The sequence below is a fragment of the Lissotriton vulgaris genome, chromosome 7 (assembly GCF_964263255.1).
Source record: "Lissotriton vulgaris chromosome 7, aLisVul1.2, whole genome shotgun sequence".
NCBI classification, from domain to species: Eukaryota; Metazoa; Chordata; class Amphibia; order Caudata; family Salamandridae; genus Lissotriton; species Lissotriton vulgaris.
This window is the reverse complement of record NC_141695.1, coordinates 1,720,677,727-1,720,700,169: the sequence shown is the minus strand read 5'-3', so window position 1 is coordinate 1,720,700,169 and position 22,443 is coordinate 1,720,677,727. Positions and strand designations below refer to the sequence as shown.

The window sequence follows — 22,443 nt, the reverse complement described above, 5'->3', positions numbered from 1 at the left end:
TGTAGTGCCAGGAGTGTTTGGGCGCTCGGGCACCCCAAGGTCTTTATTCTGTTTCCGAAGCTCTATTTCGGCTAGATTGCGCTCATGTTCGTAGGCCAGTTTTTTCTCTTCTAACTCTCTCTGTTTTTGCTTCTCTTCCCGCTCCTCTCGGAGCCGCAAGTGTTCCAATGTTATCTTTTGTTCCGCCAATTTCAGTTCTCCGTCCAACCGAAGTCGTGCCAGCTCTAATTCATGGAGTCTGCTTTTTTCTCGTTCTCGGATCTCCTCCGGGGAGAGACCCGATCTCCTTCCTTCTGTCGGAGTGGTGTTCGTTTCTGGCGCCTCGAGGTTTTGGTCTGGGGGTACGACCGTACCCGTCTCTGCCCAAGATTCTAGGGCCTTTTTGAAGTCGTCCTTCGTGCTCAGTCCTGTGGTAGCAATGCCTAGTTCTATGCAGAACTGATTTAGTTCTCTGTGGTTATACTCTTCTAATTTCTCCATCTGGAATTTTTCCGTGGCTCCGCTCTCTTTGGTTGTCATTGTGGTTGAGTCGTGGGGTGAGTTACTCTCTGTACGATTACGCGTTGGTTCGGATTGCGCCGCTGGCCACCAATGTTAGACGGGGACCGGGAGGGTCGGCCGAGGACGGGGGAGAGGCCTCCGGTGAGGACCGTCTCCAGCGATCGTACAGACAAGTAACTTCCCCCCCACAGATGGACACCACACAAGGATGAGGTCAACACTCTTTATATACGATTCTTGAAGCAAGGTTATCAGCGATACAGTGAGATCAGGACACAAGGGTCCTCTTAATTCTAGTCTCTGAGGGGAAAAGGGTAGCGGGACAGTCTTGGTACCGGTCTGGTATGGGTTGGCAAGATGGGTAGCTCACAATCCTCGAGCTCGGAATTCTGGAAGGTCGGGCCGCGGCAGCGCCAGCTGGCTAGGATGATCAGTCTCACTTGAGGAGGGCCGCGGCAGCACCGGCAGGCAAAGGCGATGGTTCACACAAGGATGGGCCGCGGCAGCGCCAGCAGGTCCCGACGAAGGTGTAGGTTGCAGAGGGCCGCAGCAGCGCCAGCAGGCAGGAACGATGTTTCACACGGATGGGCCGCGACAGCGCCAGCAGGTCCCGACGAAGGTGTAGGTTGCAGAGGGCCGCGGCAGCGCCAGCAGGCAGGAACGATGATTCACAAGGCAGGGCTGCGGCAGCGCCAGCAGTCCGTCAAGGATGAGTTCTTCAAGGTGTCTCTCGACTCCAGGATACAACTGCCTTCCTGCTCTGGAGCTGCCCCAGTTATAGGTCTGGTCTCCTTTGATGTCCGGACCCTCGCACTTGGAGGTCGGGAGGTCCGGGATGAGGGAGTCCAGACACCCAGCAGGGGGGTGGAGCCAGCGCCCGGGGAGGCTGGGGGCGATCGGCACCTGGCGGGGGAGAGCCATCGACACTCCTTTCTCCCATTGACCTGCCAAGTGGTCTCTTCACCTCCCGGGTGGATGGTGGTGCCTCGAGGTCGGGGCCCGGCCAGGCCCAGGGTTGGGGTCAAGCTGAGGCCACGCGGCCTCGTGGTGCAGTGTCCAAGATGGCGGCTGGGCCGGGGCAATGCTGCTGAAGGTGGCCCGGGCCGGCCGATGTCGTGGTGTTCGGGAGCAGGCGTCCCGTTGGGGACGGGTTGCGGGTTGCTTCTGTGGGTTGCCGGGGTGGTTCTTCGGGTGACACCGGGAGAGCCGGTGTTCGGGTTCTTATTACGCGGGGAGGGAGCGGCCCCTTCAGGAGGCCTGTCCAACAGGGTAAAGATGCTATGCGAGCAAAGAAATGTTTCACTTGTCCATGTGGATACGGGTGGAGCGAGTAGTGGTCAGATTCTCGCTTTGGGTAGAAAAATTAGATGTAGATTGAGCCAGAGACAATTTCAGCTAGTCATTGTGCTGCCCTGATCTCTTACGTTGCCCCTGTTTAGCAGAAAATTTGAACTGAAGTTCAAGAGAAGACCTCCCATCCGAAGGCAGCTGGGAATATTATACTCCTTGTAATTTGAATCTGCAGTCGTGAAGCTTCACCGGGTCTGGTGGCTCAGTGAATTAATTCATCCATTGCAAGAATCTCTGTTGACCTCAAGCACACAATTTCTCTTCTAGGCTGTTCTACTAAGCCTTTCTTCCTACTGAGTTGATGCAATGAGTGCCATGGAAACTAGTTTATATAGCGCCAATATTCTACGAACTTGAGCTTTAGAAATACATATTATGTTGCTGCTACTGCTGTGCCAGATATGTGCACGCTTGGTAGTTTAACAGAGATGTACAGTCATGAAAATCAAATTCTGAGATAGAAACAGTGGGTGTAATGTTTATGTGAACAAACGAGGTAATCATTTTTTAGGTGGCGTCACCTAAGACATATGGGCGTAATCCTCAGTCCCAACACACCAGAACAAGTCCAGATTGTTGCTGATGTGGGAGAATGTGATGGCATTTGTAGTGAATTTTCTGATGTATTTAAGTTTGAACTGGGCATATTGAAAGGGTTTGAACACAAACTAATTTTGATCTGTAATGGTAAACCTTGTGTCCATAAAGTGAGAAGGGTTCCCAAATTGATAATGAGACTGTTAAAGTATGAACTGACAAAGTGGCTAAACAATTATATTGATTAAATTGAGTCTTTAGAATGACTTACACCTGTTGTTCTGATGGCTAAGGATGGAGGTAAACGCAAAAAAAATTGTCAACCTCTGGGATCTTAGTAATGCATATGGGTTGACCACTAAACCTTTCCAAATATTTTGGAGACCTTAGGAAATGTATCTGAAGATAAAATGTTTCATTGTTCTGGACCTGTTGTCTGCTTATCATCAGGTCCCATGCATGCCTATGGCACCTAACATGTTTGTGACAGCACTGGGGGCTCGTGGTTTCAGCACATGCCCTGTGGGTTAGCCTCTGCAGCAGCTTCTTTCCACCTTGTCATGGAAAGAGTTTTAAAAGGGGTTTCTCAAGTGTTGTATTTCAAAGATGGCATTGTGGTCTGTGTCAGATAGTGATGATCTTGGTAGGGTTTTGAGATAACTTTTAATGCATCAAGTTGATTGTGGTATTGATTGTGTATGTGGTACCGGCATTTAGTAAGGTCCACATGATTAATTTTAAAACTACTAATTATACATCACCTTCATCAGTCCCTTTATGGCAGGCATTTAAACTCTTGTCGGTCTCAACTGCCGCTTCTGCGAAGGGTCAAAAGTATGGTTTTCATTACTTTCTCTAACACACTTTAAGCAGAGTGACATACATTTTGGTCCTGATGAATGCTGAGAACCTTTTGTTCTTTATAGGCAGAAATATGTTGACAAGATCATAACATAGGGGGGACATCTATATCCCTATTTCACTTAACTTGGTTTTAGCCTATCCATTGGGGGTGCCAGGATAAAAATAATTTTCACAGACTAAGATAGTTTTAACTCGCACACTTTAATTTGCACTCTGTCCATCTCAAAACCTTAGCTTGCATGACAAAAAAACGCTCCCTCTCCTCTACTATGGGGGAGTTGTAGCCCGCACTGAATACCTTGCGGTCCAATTGTGAAGAGGGGAGCAAATTATGAAGCATGAGGGTGAGTGAGGGTTCTCGTGTTAACACAGCAATGCTTCCTGGTTTCATACCTCCCCTTTTATTGTTATACCATCCGTGTACTTATATGTGAGATAGATTTTGTGGAGTAGTACAGTGGACGGTCATAATCAACACAATGAGACACCAGTATATAGGCCCTCTTGATAAAGATCGGGTGAGATCACTTTTGGGATTGGCAGAATTTTATTGCAGTTTTGTCCATTTTTCCGGCGTGGTGTTACCGTAATGATCTTTCACCAGGAAACGCTCCAAGTTTGCATGGTCACTAGACTGTGAAACTGCTTTTAATTCCATAAAAAAAGATTGAAAAATGCCTACTCTCTGTAATTTTGATGTGCAGAGGAATACCATCTTTACCATGAATACGAGTGTAAGTGGACAAAGTGCTGTCTTGACTAAGTGGGTTGAGGGTGAAGAACGATGGCCCCAGAAGAACGATGGCCCCATTAAGAGACCTTGATGAATTAAGTTTTCTTAATGGGGCCAGAAAGTACTGTTCAGTGATCAAGGGAGTGTCTTTATTATCTGTTTGGGATATCCAGAATGTTAAATAATTTTTATGGGGGTCTTCCATTTGTTGTGAGGCCTGGCCCCCTGGTACAAATATTCTCTTTCTAAAGGGTGCTGAAAAAATTACTCTACGTATTAAGCATTGGGTGGAAGCTCTGGAGGAATGTGATTTACATGTTTAGTATGGACCAGATGCGTGGAATTGTGCAACAGATTCCTTTGAGAATAATTGTTATGATGAAGATGTACATTTGATGAGCTGGGTGCAAGAAGATGCAATACAGAATACTAAATGGGAGCAAGGAAAAGGATGAAGTGTGTCGAGATGTAATGGTGTTTGTTGTCATTTTGGTTTATCTCAAGCGAAATTATTTTTGAGGGTTAAAGATGAGTTATCTATGTGATGAGGAATTAATGTGAATGAATGAAGATTTAACTTCAGGAGTGCTAACTTTGCCCAAAGGCGTCAAGGCGCTATTGCGAAACCAATGTGCAGACAAAGTGAAATGCTCAGACTGAGACCTGTGTGAAAAGCCAGGTATTCAAGGCTTTACAGAAGAGAGAATGTGACACCTGGCCAGTGAGGTCTTCAGGGAGAGTGTACACAGCTTGGCAGCAGCAGTAGAAAAAGCTTTGCCTCCCCATTTTACCTCTTTAAACCTTAACACCGTTAAAAGATTTTTATTCGCAGATCTGAGCTGGCTAGTGGGGACATAGCGTTGAAATATTGCCTTAATACCGTCAGGACCTAAGCCGTAGTAGGCATTATGTGTCAGGCAGACGGTTTTAAAAAAGATCCTTCGGTCCAGAGGAATCCAATGCAGCGTAATAAGAGAGGCAGAGACAGAGTGGTATTTCGGTAGATCCATCACCAGCCTGGCTGCAGCATTCTGCACCAACTGCAGACGTCGCACCAAACCTTTATTAATGCCCAAATAGAGGGCATTACAATATTCCAATCTGGACATTATCAAGGCAATAACAACCTGTTTGCATGAGGCAAATGACAGGAAGTGGGAGACTTTCCTGAGAATCCTGATAATCCCAAAGCAGGTGGAAACTATCCTGCTAACCTGCAGGCTCATAGAGAGGGAATTGTCCACTATGACCACTAGATTTTTCCCATGGGATACAGGACAGGGGCAGCTCCCAAGCGTGTCCGGCCACCACTCATTGGACCAGATGTCCCGTTTGCCGCCAAAGATCAAGACCCCAGTCTTCTCCCCGTTCAGTTTCATGAAAGTTTCCACCATCCAGGGGGAGACTGTCTGTATATAGTTTTGGAAATTAGTGGCTCAGTCCCTAATACTGTGAGTGATGGACACCATTATTTGGGTGTCATCAGCATAGGACAACACCTCCAACCCAAATGATCTCACCACTTTAGCCAACGGGGCCACATAGATATTAAAAAGAGTCGGGCTCAAGGAGGAGCCCTGTGGAACATCACACAACAGGGGATTTGGGGCTGAATAGATTTGACCAAGTTTCACTGGGAAAGGAAGCCAGTAGCTCCAGGGCAGAGCCTCCGATCCCTATCTCTCAGACATTCAACCAGCCTCAGAGGGGATAGGGTATCGAAAGCTGCGGTGAGGTCAAGTAGGACCAGCAGTGTGGTATGCCCTGCGTCCACCTGAGTGCGGATGTTATTGAAAACAGCAGTTAATAAGTTTGAGAGGAAAGATCTTTTGTTTGGCGCATGAATGGCACATTAGCAGTATTCTCGTCAAGATAGAGTGATGGGAATATAGCCGTGGCCAGGAATGGACAGCCAAGTGGAGGCGATAGTCAAAGATTGTGTGATCTGTGTACTTTGTGCATAAAATGACTAGACTCACACAGTTGCTCCACTTTCGCCAGTGGTGGTCCCTGAGACGCTCTAGATTAAAGTGGGGATGGATACATTTGGTCCAGTTTATCAACTTAATGGGAATGAACATTATGTGCTGTTATCGGTAGACCGTGCCTCCAAATGAGCGTTGACCAGATGTGTCAGCTCTGTGAATATGCGATTAGTTATAGACTTTCTTGAAAGAGGAATTTCCTAGCAAAGGTGGGCCCAGATGCATAGAAACTGATAACGGTGTTCATTTTATCTCACATGAACATAAAATTCAGGGAAAGGCAGCTGTTCATTTGAAAACTGCACTTTATACACCACAAGCAAATGGACTTGCTGAGCGAATGAACAGAGTGGTCAAGTCTTGTGTGCAAATAACAAACAATTCTTAAGAAATCTTTAAAGAAGATTTGAGGAAGACTTGGTGGGCTCACTGTACTGCTCCCAGTAATGTAACCCAGGCGTCACCATTCTTCTATCCAAGCTGAAGGGTATCGAGTACCAAACTCTATCCAGCATGTTTGAGTGACATACACAAGTGTGAAACTAGATGTGAGGGTACGTGCACCAAAGCGACTTGCATAGCAGCAAAAGTTCAAGCTCATATATGATAAAGAATAGAGGGTGCTTAAAGGGATTTGGAAGGTCTATGGTGTGATGCGGGTAAGGAGGCCATGACAAATGAAGAAGGGAGGACCCAAGTTCATAGTGCCTTGTACTATTTTTAAACTCAAGAAAAATGGATTGTGGTGGACATTGTATCAACTTGGAGCATTCAAATGCTGAACTGGATATTCTCCTTGCAGTCTCTACAGATTTTTATCTTTAAACTCATCTGGGCTAGTTGGTGTTACTGCTCACACACTCCACACACATTCTAGGAATAGAAAGACGCCTGGTGGAGAGATTATGGAGAAGTGTCGTGACTCGCCTTTATAAAGTACCCAGGAGTAACACGATGTATTTCGAACCTGGTGAGGTCATGTGGAATGGGGAGAGCTGCGGATCCCAGATGTGGCAGTTATGGAAAAATCTGTTTCTGCCGAGGTTGGTGATGCTGTTACCTGCATTATTGTGAAGATTAAACTTCAAAGTAATTCCCCTCGTGTGTTGCCTCTTTTGTGGGGAAGCATCACACCACCTTGTTTGTCTTGTGGTGGTGTACTTTGGTTTGATTTTTACGGATTATGGAATAGTTCCTTGCTGATGTCTCATTTTGTGAAAAGTAAAATAGTCAAATGCATGATTGATTCATGGCGAGTGGTGCAGTTCTGAGCCAAATTCAAATATTTCTGAGACTGTTGATGGACTAGAAAATGTTATACTTTCCTCAATAAAAAGAAAAAAGGCAAAAGAATAAACTCATAATATTTTACAGAAGTTAACATAAATGGTACGCAAACCAGGGCAAGGGGTGCAAGGTAATTAAAACCCAGCCTAGGGAGGGGAGGAGCCAAGATGGCGACCGGAGCGGACGTGTAGTCGCCCGGCTCCGCCGGCCCTTGAGCTCCGCAACAATATCCTGAGACTCTTCCTGGCTGAATTCGGCGGTGAAATGTGTGCGAGGACGAGCTGAGTGCACCGTCCCTCTTCCGACTTTCCGGCGCCGCTGAGTGTCGGAGAAACTGGTTGCAGATCTCCCGCCCCGGACCCTCGCTTCCATGGCCGCTCATCGGCGGCGCCTGGGTGCCTGTATGTGATCGGCTCGACTGGACAGCGCGGATGAATCAGCGAAGGCGCCTTCCCATCCGCGGCAATCGCCGCCGCACTGCTGCTGCAGCTCATCGCGGACCACGCTTCTACCGAAACGGCCGCTTTAGAGTAACCCGCCGGTGGTGTGTCTACGCTTTGCTGGGGAGGTGAGAGATGCACGGCGCTTGGCGACCCACATCAGCGCTGACGATTGTTCCCTTCCCTTTGCCTAACCGGGTGAGAGACGTCTTGCGGGAGGTGTGCCTGATCTAATTTTGCCGCTGGTGGTCTTGAAGCTCCCCAGCGACAGCCGCTACTGTTGCACTCTTCCAGCTCCGCTACTTTATTACTGGCGCCATGGTTCCCTTTGTTCTCCCTCGGCTGGGGAGAGCTACCGCACCCCTGCCTGTGGACAGCCGAGCCTTGCCGGAGCGATACATTGAACTGCGAAAACCAGCGCCGGCACCCGCCTTACGAGAACATCAGCCTGCAATCTCCTATGGCATTATCCTTGCTGCCCTCCGTGATCTCCGTTCGGAGATAGTTGTTGGCTTTCAAGCACTGTGTGATCAACTGGACGCCATGATATCTACAGAGGCTCGCGAACACAGTGCTTGCCCCCAGCTGAGTGAGGGTTTACCCTTGCCTCCCTACGATGACACAATGGTTTCCGATGCCTGTTCTGCAGTTGGCTTTGTGGATGTTTCAATCGGACCCCTCGACTGGCAGCCCCTACGTTCCGTGACTTCTACATTGTTTCCCCTTCCCCCTGAGCCTGGCTTCATGTTGCCTGCACCGCCGAGCTCAATGGGTGGCTCTGCGGCGCAATTTTTATCCTGTGTGTTGACTATCGACTGGGGGCCCTTCCTTCTCCTCCCGCCGAATCGATACTTTATTGATGCCCTGTCGGACCTAATCGGGAAGGACAAAGGACCTTGTGTTGGATGCCGGCGGCCATTTTGGGATCCTGCTTCTCCTCACAGGCAGCCATATTATCCTGATGTGCACGGGGGGAGGGGCTCTCCTGATGTAGTGGGCGTGACACTTCGCCCGAGATCGGGCCAGGGCTGAGCTACTTTCTCACTGCGGACTGATTTAGCTGGCTGTAGGGGATGGGGTTGGGTTTGCTTAACGTTTTTTGGTGGGCGCATATCGTACGCTGTTTTTCTATGTTATCCTGATGTACAAGGGGGGAAGGGCTCTCCTGCTGTAGTTGATGTGCAGTCCTATCCGCGATCTGGTCAGGGCTAAGCTGCTCTCTTCCTGCTGCCTGATCTTGCTGGCTGTGGGGTTGGGGTTGGATCAGTCTAACGATTTAATGGGCGCCTGTAGTAAGATGCTTTTTCCGCATTTGCATTGCAGGATTGTTTGATACTGTACTGATGCTTTAACAGTGGCCGATGTTTCTGCTGTGGGGCTCGGGAGGGCCGGGAACTTCGGGTGTTTTAGTGACGTATAGGCTCCTCCCCGTTCTTTCTCTTTCTTGAGAGTCATAGATTAGGATGGCCTTTTCTCACTCTCTATATTTCATGGTAACATTTCATTCTTTTCTTTCTTTTCTTTCTTCTTCCTTTGCTTGAACTATATTTCGGGTTCTTTATGGGGCGACAGGCACATTGTCGGGGGGGGTAGGCCATAGCCTCCGCGTTGGTGCAGGGTGGGGGGGTAGATTTTAATTTTCGTGTTTAGTTTCTATGGGCCTTTTTTCTTCTTTATTTGCGCTTTCTTATACTGTTTTCCTTTCTGGGTCTGTGATAGAGGATGGTTGGGAGTGGGTGGCACTGGGAGCGGCAAGAGTTTGGCTTCTGCTGTCCGATTGGGTTTTATATTGTTCTGTCGCTTTGACGAAGAGTTCTTCATAATTGATGCTATTTCTATTGTTGCCTACTCATGTGGACTCAATGTACGGACTCGGATCTCCTTTATACTTATCCTTTATTGACTTTTGTTTATTAGAAATTTTAAAATTTGACCTCACTTATCCTTCTCCCTGTGGTATGTCCTTTCCAATGTCACTGTTATTAACGGCTGTTGTGTCACTTGATGCAGTCGGGAGACAGTAATGTTGATATCTGTGCTCATAAGTATTGTGGCCGGCCGCGAGGTTGTAGGCCCGTATTTGTTCTTTTGCAATATGCACAATAAAGGTCTTCAAAAATTAAAAAAAAAAAAAAAAAAAACCCAGCCTAGGCTGGCCTTTTGGGGGTGCAATCTCAGAATGCTGTGGCATAGTCTGCACTGCAACTGGTTGTAGGAGACAGTTGGGTTATCAGGTTGGTAGTTAGGTGCGGTGACAGGACTCAGAAAATGATGTCCAGGAGTCACCAGTGTGTGGGATGCCCAGGAACTCTGATTCCCTTGATCTGTGATTTTGAAAGGGGCCTTCTAGTATAGAGAAAAAAAACTGTTCTTTCCCCAGTCGTGCATCTCTAACATTAACCAACAATGTGCTTTTTAGAATGTTTGTTTAATTGTGGTTATGTTTTCAGACCTATTGTGACAGCATTTCCCGCATGTGGGAGGAGCTTTGAAATAGTGATGTAGCTAACTCCTCACTGTCCTCCTGTGGCTGCAGGCAGTACTGCATCAGAATAGAGCATTTTGGTCTTTCAGCAGAACTGTTTCATGGCCTTCTTCCTGTTCTGCCATTTGGACAGGTTTATTATGCATTCCACGTGGCTTTCTTTGCCTGTGAGGGCCTAACTTCTTTTACAATCCTTTTCTTTATCATCCTGTCTAGCAACAGCCACCAGAACTTCCTCGGCCCCCACCTCCATGCTCCCCCTCTGATGTTGACAGTCTGGACGGACACAGTGTGAATGATGACGCCAGCAGTGACCCTCGGGACATTGACCAGGACAACCGCAGTACTTCGCCCAGCGTCCACAGCCCAGGCAGTGTCGAGAGTGATTCCGACTCGTCTGTGATCTCCCAGGGACCGTGCAAAGCATACCCTCCTCTTTTTTCTCCTCCTAGCCCTCCAACCGCTTCATCCATTCCTTCTGTGTCATCGTCCTCATCAGCATCGTGCCCTACCCAACACCTAGGGGCATCACCTTTGGCAGACCATGGCGCCGTCCCGGGCTCTAAGCGGCAGGAGGGTGGGATCTTTGCATCCCTGGGGGAGCCACCATTGCCGCAGGGACAAGTGGAGCCCCAGGCCTCTCGAATCTTCCAGACCCAGTCTTCACCTCTGCCTTCTTCCCACATCACTTCTCCAGTGTCACTGCCACAGTCGCTCCCCCATCCGCAGATATATGGGGCCAGTGTCCTTCCCGGAGGCCAGACAAATGGCAAGACTATGTCTCATGGGCGGGACCAGGGGAGAGACCAGCATCCTCCTGTCAAGTATCCACCACCCACTACCCCCATCTCGCTGTCTGGCACTTTGAATTCCCAGAAGCCCCATGGGAGCTCCCCCGTCCCGTACCCGCATGTGGCACCTAACCTTCCACCTCCCCCAGCCCTCCGACCGCTCAATACTTCCCCAGGACTCAGCCAGCCCATTCCATCTACTCACCTTCCTCCCTCCCAGGCAACGGGAGGTCCTCCACTGAGTCAAGGGGGGCCAGCTGCAATGCCCAGCATGCCTGCTCTCCCTGCTTCTGGGCCAGAGAAGGGCATCCCAGTTGGGAACCAGGCACACCACCACACTCAGTCTACTCCTGGAGCAGTAGGTGGTCCTTTGAGGTATTCTTACCCTCCGAGTGGCTCTTCATCTCAGTACCCACCCGTTCAGGCCCCTCCAGGTCACACAGTGCCCTATGGTCATGCCTACCCTCCTACCAGCCTCTCCGTTTCCAACCAGCCGCCAAAGTACACTCAGCCTTCGATCCCTTCACACCCTGTCTGGAGCCAAGGCCCATCCTACAATAGACCACTGCCCCCGAATGGCCATACAAACTTCTCATCTGTTTCGCATGCCCAAGGCCCCCCACCCTCAGGCGGGCAACCACCACCACCGCAGCAACAGCTGCACCAGCACCCACAGCAGCACCCACAGCCCCAGCAGCACCCACTGCCCCAACAGCACCCACAGCAGCACCCACTGCCCCAGCAGCACCCACTGCCCCAGCAGCACCCACAGCCGCACCCACAGCAGCAACAGCACCCACCGCAGCAGCCGCAACAGCACCCACCGCAGCAGCCACAACAGCACCCACCACAGCAGCCGCAACAGCACCCACAGCAGCAGCCGCAACAGCACCCACAGCAGCAGCCGCAACAGCACCCGCAGCAGCAGCTTCAGCAGCAGCTTCAGCAGGGCCCATCCCAGCCACACCACCAACACCATGCCTTTCCCACTGGACCTTCTCAGACCTCCGTAGGCTACCCCCACGCCATGGAAGGGCAGCATGGACCGAACAGCCAACAGCATTCTCATCCCATGTACAGCAACCAACCCCACCACAATCTAATGACCGCCTCACCAAGCCCCTCCACCTACACCCTCTCACCTTCACTGTCCTCTATGCGGCCCTACCCCCCACAGTGTGGCAACCACAGTCAGACCTCCTATAGCCAGGCCACCCCACCCACTAATCAGAACATCCCTAGCCAAGGGCACTACCCTGGCCCATCCCACTCCAGTGGGGTCCAGAATGGCACCTATCCTTTCGTCAATCAGCCCCCACCACCGCAGCCACATCCTCCATTGCCACACCCTCATGCCACGGGTGGTTCTCTGGGCAGCACCCACATCCCAATCCCAGTAACAACAGCCCCAGCCACGCTTTCCACAGTAATTGCCACTGCAACTCCTGCAGCGCCTGCAGCGCCTATACCACCAGTAGCCTTCAAAACAGCATCCCCGCCTGTGGCTGTTATCTCTGGACCAAGCACTTTCAAGAGAGTGCCATCCCCCAGCCCCACCCAGCAGGCTCTTCCAGCTTATAAGGTAGGCGCTCCTAACAACACCCTGGGGCCCGTGGCAGGCGCTTCTGGATACCAAGGCATGAACCAGTCGGGTTTCAAACCCACCACCCCTCCATCAGCAATGCCCCCTTTCAGGGCAGTTACACCACCATCCTATAATGGAGCCTCCCCACCCATGCTTCCCCTTGCACAACCTTATAAGTCGGTCACGCCACCTTACAAGCCAACCACTCCACCATACAAGCCAACCACCCCACCTTACAGGCCGGCCACTCCACCATACAAGCCGGCCACTCCACCACACAAGCCGGCCTCTCCTGCCGCAGTCCACATCGGCAATGGCCCATTAATTGTCCACAGTGGACCTGCCCCTTCCCAGCAGCCCACCACACCTGTGGACGTGCCTCCACCACTACCCATGATGCCTGCAGCTCAGATCAAGCAGGAGCCTGTGGAAGAGTATGAGCCGGTGGAAAGCCCGATGCCTCCTCATCGCAGCCCCTCTCCACCACCAAAGGTGGTGGACATGGCCAGTCATGCAAGTCAATCGGCCAGGTAAGGAGACATATGCTCTTCCCTGTTGTATAATGCCAGGTTGGGTTGCGAATGGACCAAATATGCATCCTCAGCTTCCACACTCATTACACCGTGTTTTTTTTATTTTTTACTTTCCATTTTCCTGCTTTCTTTTTTCTTTCTTTTTTGCTCCAAAGTCTTCTATAGTATTTGTCAATTTTTTCTTCTGTCCTACTTGCACTGTCTGTATTTCAGGCTAATATTTACTTTTTTTCTTATGCTTTGTCTTTTCTCTTTCTTAGCTTGCTGTTCCTTTCTGCCTGCTCCCTCTATACGATTCTTTCTTATTCAGGTCTTTCGCTTAATATGTACTTACTGTATTCATGCATCTTTCTCACTTCCCACCGATCTTTCTCAGTCTTATTGCATTTGCTGTTTCTGTGTGCTTCTGTGTTACTGTATCTTATACCTTCCCATAGACATCTCTTTATTTTTCATGTCTGTCTGTTGTTTTAAGGTTCAACAAGCACCTTGACAGAGGGTTCAACTCCTGCTCTCGGACCGATCTGTATTTTGTCCCCCTGGAAGGGTCAAAGCTGGCTAAAAAAAGGGCTGACCTGGTGGAGAAGGTACGGAGGGAGGCAGAACAGAAGGTGCGGGAGGAGAAAGAACGCGAAAGAGAGCGCGAGCGGGAGAAGGAGCGAGAGCGCGAGAAGGAGCGCGAGCTGGAGAGGAGCACGGTATGCTACACTCAGCCCTGTACAGTTCCAACATCGCTGTATAAATCACCAACAATGTAGTGTACCTCAAACTGTGAACAGGGGCTGTCTTCGAGATGAACTAGGTTATGAAACTTGTTTCACTAAGCAAGTGATTTAAACTAACAGGAAGCGAAGTGTCTTTATTTTGAGAATTACAACTCTTGACTGGTGTAATCTTCTATCTTTACATTTTGAGTTGTTTCTTGGATGTGTCTCTCATACAGACTGACTAGCATGTAAGAGCCAGATTAGTGTAGTGTGTAAGTAAAAATAAATTTAAAAAATAAAGTAGAGGAAGTGTGAAGAGCAAAATAGAATGCCTAAACTAATTGCACTCATCATCACACCCCTTGCAATTATGCAAAAAAAGAAGCAGAAAACTCTGGGTTGTTCCCAAGGTTAGGTGGAGAGCAGCTCCTATATAAAGCACCCTACAACACGAGCAACACTTTGAATCTGCTCAACTCAAATATCTGTTTCATTACACTAATATACCAATGCAAAGCTGTAATACTGTGCCTGAAGTGGTGAAAAGCTTCTGTCATTTTACAGCTCAGCGTGGATGGCACTGTGCTAATCCTATGCTTAATGACTTTGAGGTGAGCAGATTCAAAGTGTCGCTGGGTGTGCTATACAGGAGCTGCTCTCCACCTAAACTTGAGTACTACCCAGAGTTATCTTCTTCTTTTTTGCATAATGTATGCGCACCCTAGCCTGAAAGGTTATTGTTTTGACTTGCTATAATACTGTTTCCTACAGTGTAGCACATGGAAACCAGAATGCAACGGTTTAATAAGATTATTGGAAGAAAGATAAAAAGTCAGTAGATGAACTAAGAGTCATTTCAGCATCATGGAGAAAAAGCGGAGTTGAGGTACCTGTTGAGTTGAGCGGGCCTAGCTGAAGGGAGACAAGTTATCGTCTGTAGTTCCATATTTAGAAAAGGTAGAACCACTGCAGGGTTGAAACAGGTTGATTTTGTCCCAGATATGAGGAAATAGTTGGAAAAAATTGCTCACTTATCAACACAATAGAGGTCACAACCATGTGGCCCTGGAGGCCAGTTTAATTTACCACATAGGCCATTTCTGCAGCGCATAAAATACTTAATTTACCTGCCTTTGTCAGAGCTGCATCCTCACTGGAAGTTCTGTGTTTTTGACTAGCAGCAGTTATATTGTTGAGCCTCTTAAAAATGTATTTCTGATTGGAATTGTTTAACACTTTTCTCCTAAGTTTAGGTTCCTACCAGGATTACTGCTGATTTTTTAATTTTTTTATTTAATTTTACATTTTTACATCATTGTTTGGTAACGCACTAAAGAATATATATATATATATATATATATATATATATATATATATATATATATATATATATATATTTTCGTACTTGGCTCCTACACTTAGAAGCAAGCCTTGCATAGAGTAGTCCAGAGTCTTTAATCAGACCAGCAGACGCCTAATACTTTGTAAGGAGTAATCTCCTGGGAAATTTCTCCAAAGGCAGAGAAGGAACCCAAAACTGTGTGGTACTTGTCCAGGGTATGGTGCGCAAGAAGTTGTAGTTGGTGAGGATAACGGGAACCCCTTCACAGTGTATGCAACTGAGATCCTCAATGCTCATCTGTGTCTGATATTCCTACTAGAATGTAGATTCCAGGTTCACAGGGAGTTTTCTGTTCAGATTGACAAAGCATTCAATATGCAGAGAATCCCACCTGCTGTTCTCCAGATATTACTAGTATTGTGCCAATCCATATTATTGCTTATTTTAATATTATTTTTATCTTCTTGTTCTTTTTTAATGCTGCAGAAAATGTGCCAGGAGAGCAGGGTGGCAGAGTGCCAGCAGCTCAGTGTTGTATCGCATAGACCCACCTTTGAACAGGGCAGTGCTGTTGCTACAGTGCCCCCTTACCTTGGGCCGGACACTCCTGCACTTCGTACTCTTAGTGAGTATGCCCGACCCCATGTCATGTCGCCCACCAACCGCAACCACCCCTTCTACGTACCGATGGGTGCTGTGGACCCCCTGTTGGCCTACAACATGCCGGCCATTTACGGAAGCGACCCAGCTGCCCGGGAACGTGAGCTGAGGGAACGGGAAGCTCGTGAGCGGGAGCTGCGGGACCGGGACCTACGGGAACGGCTGAAGCCTGGCTTTGAGGTCAAGCCCGGCGACCTGGACCAGATGCACCCTGTGCCCAGCAGCATTGAGCACTTCCAGCGCCACGGCACCCTTTCCCTTCCTTCAGGGCCTGGTTTGCATCCATTTCCTTTCCACCCTGGGCTAGGGCCCCTGGAGCGAGAGAGACTGGCGCTGGCAGCCGGGCCAGCTCTGCGGCCGGACATGTCTTATGGAGAGAGGTTGGCAGCAGAGCGGCAGCATGCCGAGAGGGTGGCGGCACTCAGCAATGACCCACTTGCGCGGCTCCAGATGCTAAATGTAACGCCTCATCACCACCAGCATTCGCATATCCACTCACACCTACATCTGCACCAGCAGGATGCGATCCACGCAGGTAAGTTGTACTGCTGCGCTATAGCCACCATCTAGAGGGCCCACAATTATGACCATTCTCCACAGCGTTTCTTGAGTCTGCTCTTGTCCATCCTTTTGGGTTTCTACCTCCTTAACGTGTTTGACTGCTCCCCTTTCAATTTTTGACTTGTGTCTGATGGGTGTTAATACTATTTCCTTTTCTCTTTTCCTTCTGTCTACGTAACTGTTTAGGGTTTCTCCTAGTTTGCATTTTTCAAGCAACTGGCTGGGGGGTGGTAGTGTGGGTAAAGAGGATACCCCTCTTTTGCTGGACACTTGTTTTTGGAATTCCTTTTGCTGCACTCAGGGTTGCTGGTAAGATAGCAGAACACTCCTCTATATGGATGTACTTGATAGCAACCGTCATGGCAGAAAATTTACCATGTTTGAGGAGATCTTGGGCAGTGTATTAAAATACTTTTCATGAGGAGTCCGCGCTACTAGAGGTAGCCTGTGAGCCTTCATAACACCACTTCCTGCCATCACATGGGAAGGAGCTCTCGGAATGAGTTGTCTTGCTAACCTGATCTCTTTATCAATGAGAAAAGTTACTTGGCAACTAGCTAGACTCTAATGTCACAATGTTTTACCTCAACTACTGATCCTGGAGAAAGTTTCCAGGATGTGCTCCATTTTCAAAAGCGTACAGATATTTAAGCAAAACTATGGCCCTGTAGAAGGTACCCAACGTGGAGAAATACCTTTCCTTTTTTTTCTGTGCTGGAAAAAGAAGACTTCCAGGGCTTCTACCCTACCTGATCTCCTGTCACTCTTGGCACTAAACACAATTGGTCTCAGTTCTACCCTTTTTTACATGTATTTTCTAATTTTGTTGATTCTTGTATGTTAGTGAAGAATCTGGGTGATCATCTGCACGAGTTAAGATATATTGTATAGTTGCAAAGAGCTGCATGTCCCTGAGAAGGGAGCAAAATGAACTGATCCTGAGGTCGCTTATTGGCTTGTATGGTTGGAGCAGCGTGCTAGTTGTAGAGTGATCTGTATGGGAGGTGTTGACTCATGTGTATGGGGTTCCGAGACATTCTCTAAACATAATGCAGCTTTGTTGCAATGCCTAAGCATGTAGTGGTGGGGAGTAGCCTGACACTAGATGCTTTACCCATTCAGAAACCTACACTTTTTGTTGTTAATTTTTAAGAAACGACTTAAAGTTGGTGGAAGTGCCTTCTATATTGTGACATGTTTGCAAGCCTGCAAAAAGGTTTTATCTTATTTTTCTTGCCAGCGGCGGCTGGAGTGCATCCTTTGATTGACCCGCTGACTCCCGGATCCCACCTTAACCGCATTCCTTACCCTACTGGGACCATGCCTAACCCTCTTCTGCAACACCCGTTACATGAGAATGAGGTGCTTCGCCACCAGCTTTTCGGTAAGGTGTTCTTTGAGGAAACTGTTTCAAATAATGTTTTGCATCATAAATCTTTCCTGGATTCACATGCTGTGCATTATTACACCAGCTGTGTCTATTTTTTTCTTCTTTTGGGAGTCAGACACTAGGTGGGACTAACCATTCCCCTTTGTGTCAGACATACGTACACAATGCCCTAGTGCATATTTGCCATCTTCAGATTCTTTATTCCACCACAAATCTCCAAGGAAAATGGAACAGTGCCGAAGAGCATTGAGTAAAATCATGAAGAGCTACAGCAGACCTTGAGGAAAATCGAAAACGGAGAGAAACTGAAATCTTGGGTCTTTCATTTGTACTTTGACCTCGTGAGTCAAAGAATCTATGGCTGATGGTGAGGAGTCTTTGTGAGAAAAATAACCTCTTTAGATTCCTGTCCAAAGTGCAGCGACAAACAAAGGTACAAACACAAGGTTTGTAACCTCTGCATGCCCAAGGACCATAAATATGAAGGGTGTAAATCATGTGAGGAAGAGTACAGTAAGTGATGGAGAAACATAAGTGGGCACACTACCTTTTGATGCCGTCACAGGCTAACTAACCGCCTATCAGAGATTTGGGACTGTTAAATGACGAGAAAGGGACAGAAGTCGCATTAGGAGAACTGGAGAATGTTGAAAACGACATCAACCGCAAAAAGGAAGAAATTCTGATAGATACATCTGCCAGTGGATTCCTCACCTTGTGAATATCCCCTTGCGTCAGCAACATTCAGAAATTCTTTTTGTAGCTTCGCGCCGACGTGGACGACGTCATAGAGGCACGGCATCGCACGCGACTCCGCTGACGTCACCGACACTACAATAGGCCCACGCTGGCGTGATGACGTCAGTTCCCTTTTTTCCGCGTCGTCGACGCAAACAGTTTCGGGGAATCTCTGTAGCCTCTTAGTAACTTTGTTGCTATTTTCTTCGCTTTTCTGTTTCTTTGTTTCCTTCACGATGTCTAAAAATAACACAAGAAAAAACTGGTGGTCTAACAAGGAAAAAAGGTCACAGAACAGGGTCATATAAGTATATGATTTGCCACTACCCTGTTCTGAGACCTTTTTTCCTTTTTTCTTAGTTAGACCACCAGTTTTTTCTTGTATTGTTTATAAATAGAATTGGGGATTGAAACTGGCCTGGTCTTTAAATATTTTCCCTGAGACCCCCCTCTCTCCCCCTGTGGGAGTTGAATCATGTATGAATGAATCCTTCACGATGTCGACAAAGAAGACCGGCTTCAAGCCTTGCAGAGAGTGTGGGAAAATGATGTCAATCACGGACCCACATGAAGATTGCATCTGGTCTCTGAGTTCAGATCATGATATGGAAGAATGTTCTTCATGTCGGAAGATGAACCCAAAGGCTCTCCGAGAGGGAGAGACCAAACTTCTGGTGGCGAAGTTGAGAGGTGACAAAGGAAAAAAGTCTTCGAGGTCTCATTCGAGAAGGGCGAGGTCGGCGTCGAAGATCTAGGCCTCGAGAAGAAATCACCATCAGACCATGCTTCGAAGTCAAGGAAGAAGCATAAGAAAAGAAGACACGAGTCCCGACGTCACTCCGGTAGGGATTCGGACTCTAGGTCGAAGTCACCTAAGAAGGTATGTTCGAAGGTGGTTCCTCCGGAGGAGGACTTGGATCTAGAAGGTGAGGCTTCGCCTTCGGAGTCGCAGGTTCCTGCTCCATCTCCGGTACAATCTCCGGCGTCGTCCCCGGCCCTTGAGGATGAGGAGGAAGTTCTGGTTGGTGAGAATTCTGCGCCTGTGGAAGAGCCGAATTCGGAACCACCTCGAGGGTCTTCAGCCACCATTTCCGGCCCCGGGGCAAGATCCATCAGCGTTTTTGAACGCTATGTATGGTGTATTTTCAAGGGCATGGTACCCCTCTGGTGCGCCTTCGTGTCCCATGGGTCCGCTAGCCTTCAATTTAGGAGTTCCACACTCCTATGCTCCGGCTCCATTTTTGCCATTCATGCCGGCTCAGACACCGCCGTGGCAATACCCGGCTCCGCCGAGGTCGTCAACGCCGATACCGACTTAGTCTGCTCCGTGTCGACCTCGAGGCCAAGCCACTTTGCCATCGGATTAGATACCGACGCCGGTTCCAGCTCCGTCGGAGTCGTTGGTGGATCCGACGGCGTGGCGTGTGAAGGAAAGGTCCAGGAGGGAGGCACAGCGCCTCATAGAAGAGCAGAGATATACAGAAGCTCAAGCTGAAATGGAAGAAGGTGAGCTTGAGGATGACAGTTTCGATAAACTGCTGGAGGCTAGTGGCCTGGAGTTCTCTCTCGAGTGGGAGCTACCTTCTGTATCTGATGCCCCTTCAAAAGACGTTCAGCCTTATCACATGGTTATGAGGAAGGCAGCGGAACTTTTGAATTTGACTCTTCCTACAGTAGAATTTAAGTCTAATCTACTAACTGAAGTTCTGCATCCACCCAGTTCTGTGGTGGAACCGTTACTCCCCTTTAATGTGGCTTTAACGGAGCCTATTATGGAAGTTTGGAAAAAGCCACATACAGCACCAGCAGTTTCCAGGAGTGTGGTAAGAAGGTACAGGGTCGCACCAGAAGACCCTGCTTTTCTGACTTCTCATCCTTCACCTGAAAGTTTAGTTATCCAGGCAGCCTGTTCCAAAAAGACTGTGAGTGCATTTCCTCAAGTGCCTGGAGATAAGGATGCAAAGAAGCAAGATCAGGTTTCTAAAAAGACCTTTTCTTCTGTGAGTATGGCATTAAAGTCAACCAATGCCACTTGCCTTATGGGGAGATATGTACATGCTCTCATGGATACACTTAGTCTTCTGGCACCTAAGATTCCTGATGACAGCAGGAAAGATTTTGAAGAAGTACTAATGGATGCGCAGGCAGCTGCTCGTCAGGTGATACAAAGTGGACTGGACACTGCGGATTCTGTGGCACACATCATGGGTACTGCGGTTGCCACAAGAAGATCAGCTTGGCTGAAATCTTCGGATTTTTCAGCGGATGTTCAGGCTGCTTTGTTAGATCTGGCGTTTGATGGTGCTGGACTCTTTGGTAAAAAAGCTGATACGGCCTTAGTAAGATTAAAGGACAGTAGGGCTACTGCCAAATCTTTAGGGCTTCAGACCAGGGGTTCTTCTACCAGAAGATTCAGAGGATTTGGTTGCTCTTCCTTTTGCACCTATCGGCATGGTCAACAGCAGCAGCAGCAGAATCCCTTGTACAAGTCGTACAGGGGAAAACAAAGAGCTCGTCCTAGAGGTCGCCAGGCCTCCTCCTCCTCCACTTCTTCCAAACCCCCAGCCTCAGAAAAGCACCCTAGATCCGCCATTCAGGATCATGCGGGTCCGGTGGGGGGTCGGCTTACCCGCTTTCTACAGGATTGGGAATCGGTTACATCAGATCTTTGGGTTCTCAATCTCGTAGAAAATGGGTATGCTCTTCCCTTTTGGGAATTTCCTCCCAATTACCCTCCTTGCCACGGTTTTTGAACGGAGGAACACCTCTTACTTCTGCAGGAGGAAGTGCAGACGCTATTAAGAAAGGGTGCGATAGAGGTGGTGCCAGAGCAGGAAAGGGGTCAGGGATGCTACTCCCGGTATTTCCTGATTCTCAAGAAGGATGGCAGACTTCGTCCAATCCTGGATCTCAGGATCTTGAATCTTTATGTTATGTTATGTTATGTTATGTTGGTTTTTTTTATAGCGCTCGGCTACTCAAAAGAGTGTCCCGGCGCTTTGATTGCAGACCTGTCTCATAACACAACAAGAAGGAAAAGGAAATAAATAAACAAAAAAACAGAAAATACAGAGAGGAGAGAAAAACAGAACCCAGAGCGCAGCTAAGAGGTGAAAAGCCAAGTTTTAAGCCCTTTCCTAAAAACCAGTAGGTTGGACGTGCTGCGTAGCACCACTGGCAGCGTGTTCCAGAGCTGGGGGGCTAGCAATTTAAAGGAACGGCCTCCAATGCGTGCCCTTTTGACACGAGGAACATTTGCAAGATACAAGGACCCTGACCTCAGGGACCTGGCTGGATGATAAAACACCAGCCTTTTTTGAAGGTATTTCGCTCCTGTAAAATGCAGTGCCTTATGTGCCAACGTCAAGGCCTTGAAGATTATCCGCTTCCGAATAGGAAGCCAGTGCAGTGCCTGCAGGAGGCCCGAGGCTCGAGCACGGCGAGATAGTCCAAAGATAGCCCGTGCTGCCGAGTTCTGGACCACCTGTAGCCGTTGAAGCAGATATTCCGGCAGGCCAAGATAAAGAATGTTCGCATAATCAATACGCGAACCAATTATCGCCTGCACTGTGACTTTCCTGTGCTCCTCTGATAGTAAAGGGAGAAACTTACGCAACATCCGGAGCAGGCCAAAACACGTGCCGGTAAGGCCGATTATCTGGGAACGCAGTGTGAGGCCATTATCAATCTTAATCCCAAGGTTTTTCGCAACCTGGGAAGAACTAGCTGGTGGGAACATGTTCTCCGGCCACCACACCTTCCAGTCCGGATCTACGCTGCACCCGAAGAAGAGGACCTCGGATTTATCCGAGTTGCACTTGAGGCTGTTTTGTTGGAACCACTGAAACACAGCCTCAAGGCAACCCCGGATCCCCTCTCCGTTGAAGTCCACACCCCTCTCACAGGTGAAGAGCAGCTGGGTATCGTCAGCGTACGAAACGATCTGAGCCCCGA

General features: G+C 48.5%; 1 protein-coding gene across 3 annotated transcripts in view; it reads left to right on the top strand.

Moving 5' to 3' along the window:
* ATN1 (atrophin 1) overlaps nucleotides 1-22,443 on the top strand; it is a 220,025-nt gene that overhangs the window by 118,054 nt on the left and 79,528 nt on the right. For all 3 annotated transcript variants that reach the window (XR_015297639.1, XR_015297640.1, XM_086932919.1), the window contains exons 5-8: nucleotides 10,399-13,088; nucleotides 13,567-13,789; nucleotides 15,627-16,335; nucleotides 17,602-17,745. Coding sequence is in view for 1 of the 3 variants with exons in the window: in XM_086932919.1 (XP_086789045.1) it covers nucleotides 10,399-13,088; nucleotides 13,567-13,789; nucleotides 15,627-16,335; nucleotides 17,602-17,745 (3,766 nt within the window). In the remaining 2 variants the exon portion in view is untranslated. The remainder of the gene's footprint in view (nucleotides 1-10,398; nucleotides 13,089-13,566; nucleotides 13,790-15,626; nucleotides 16,336-17,601; nucleotides 17,746-22,443) is intronic.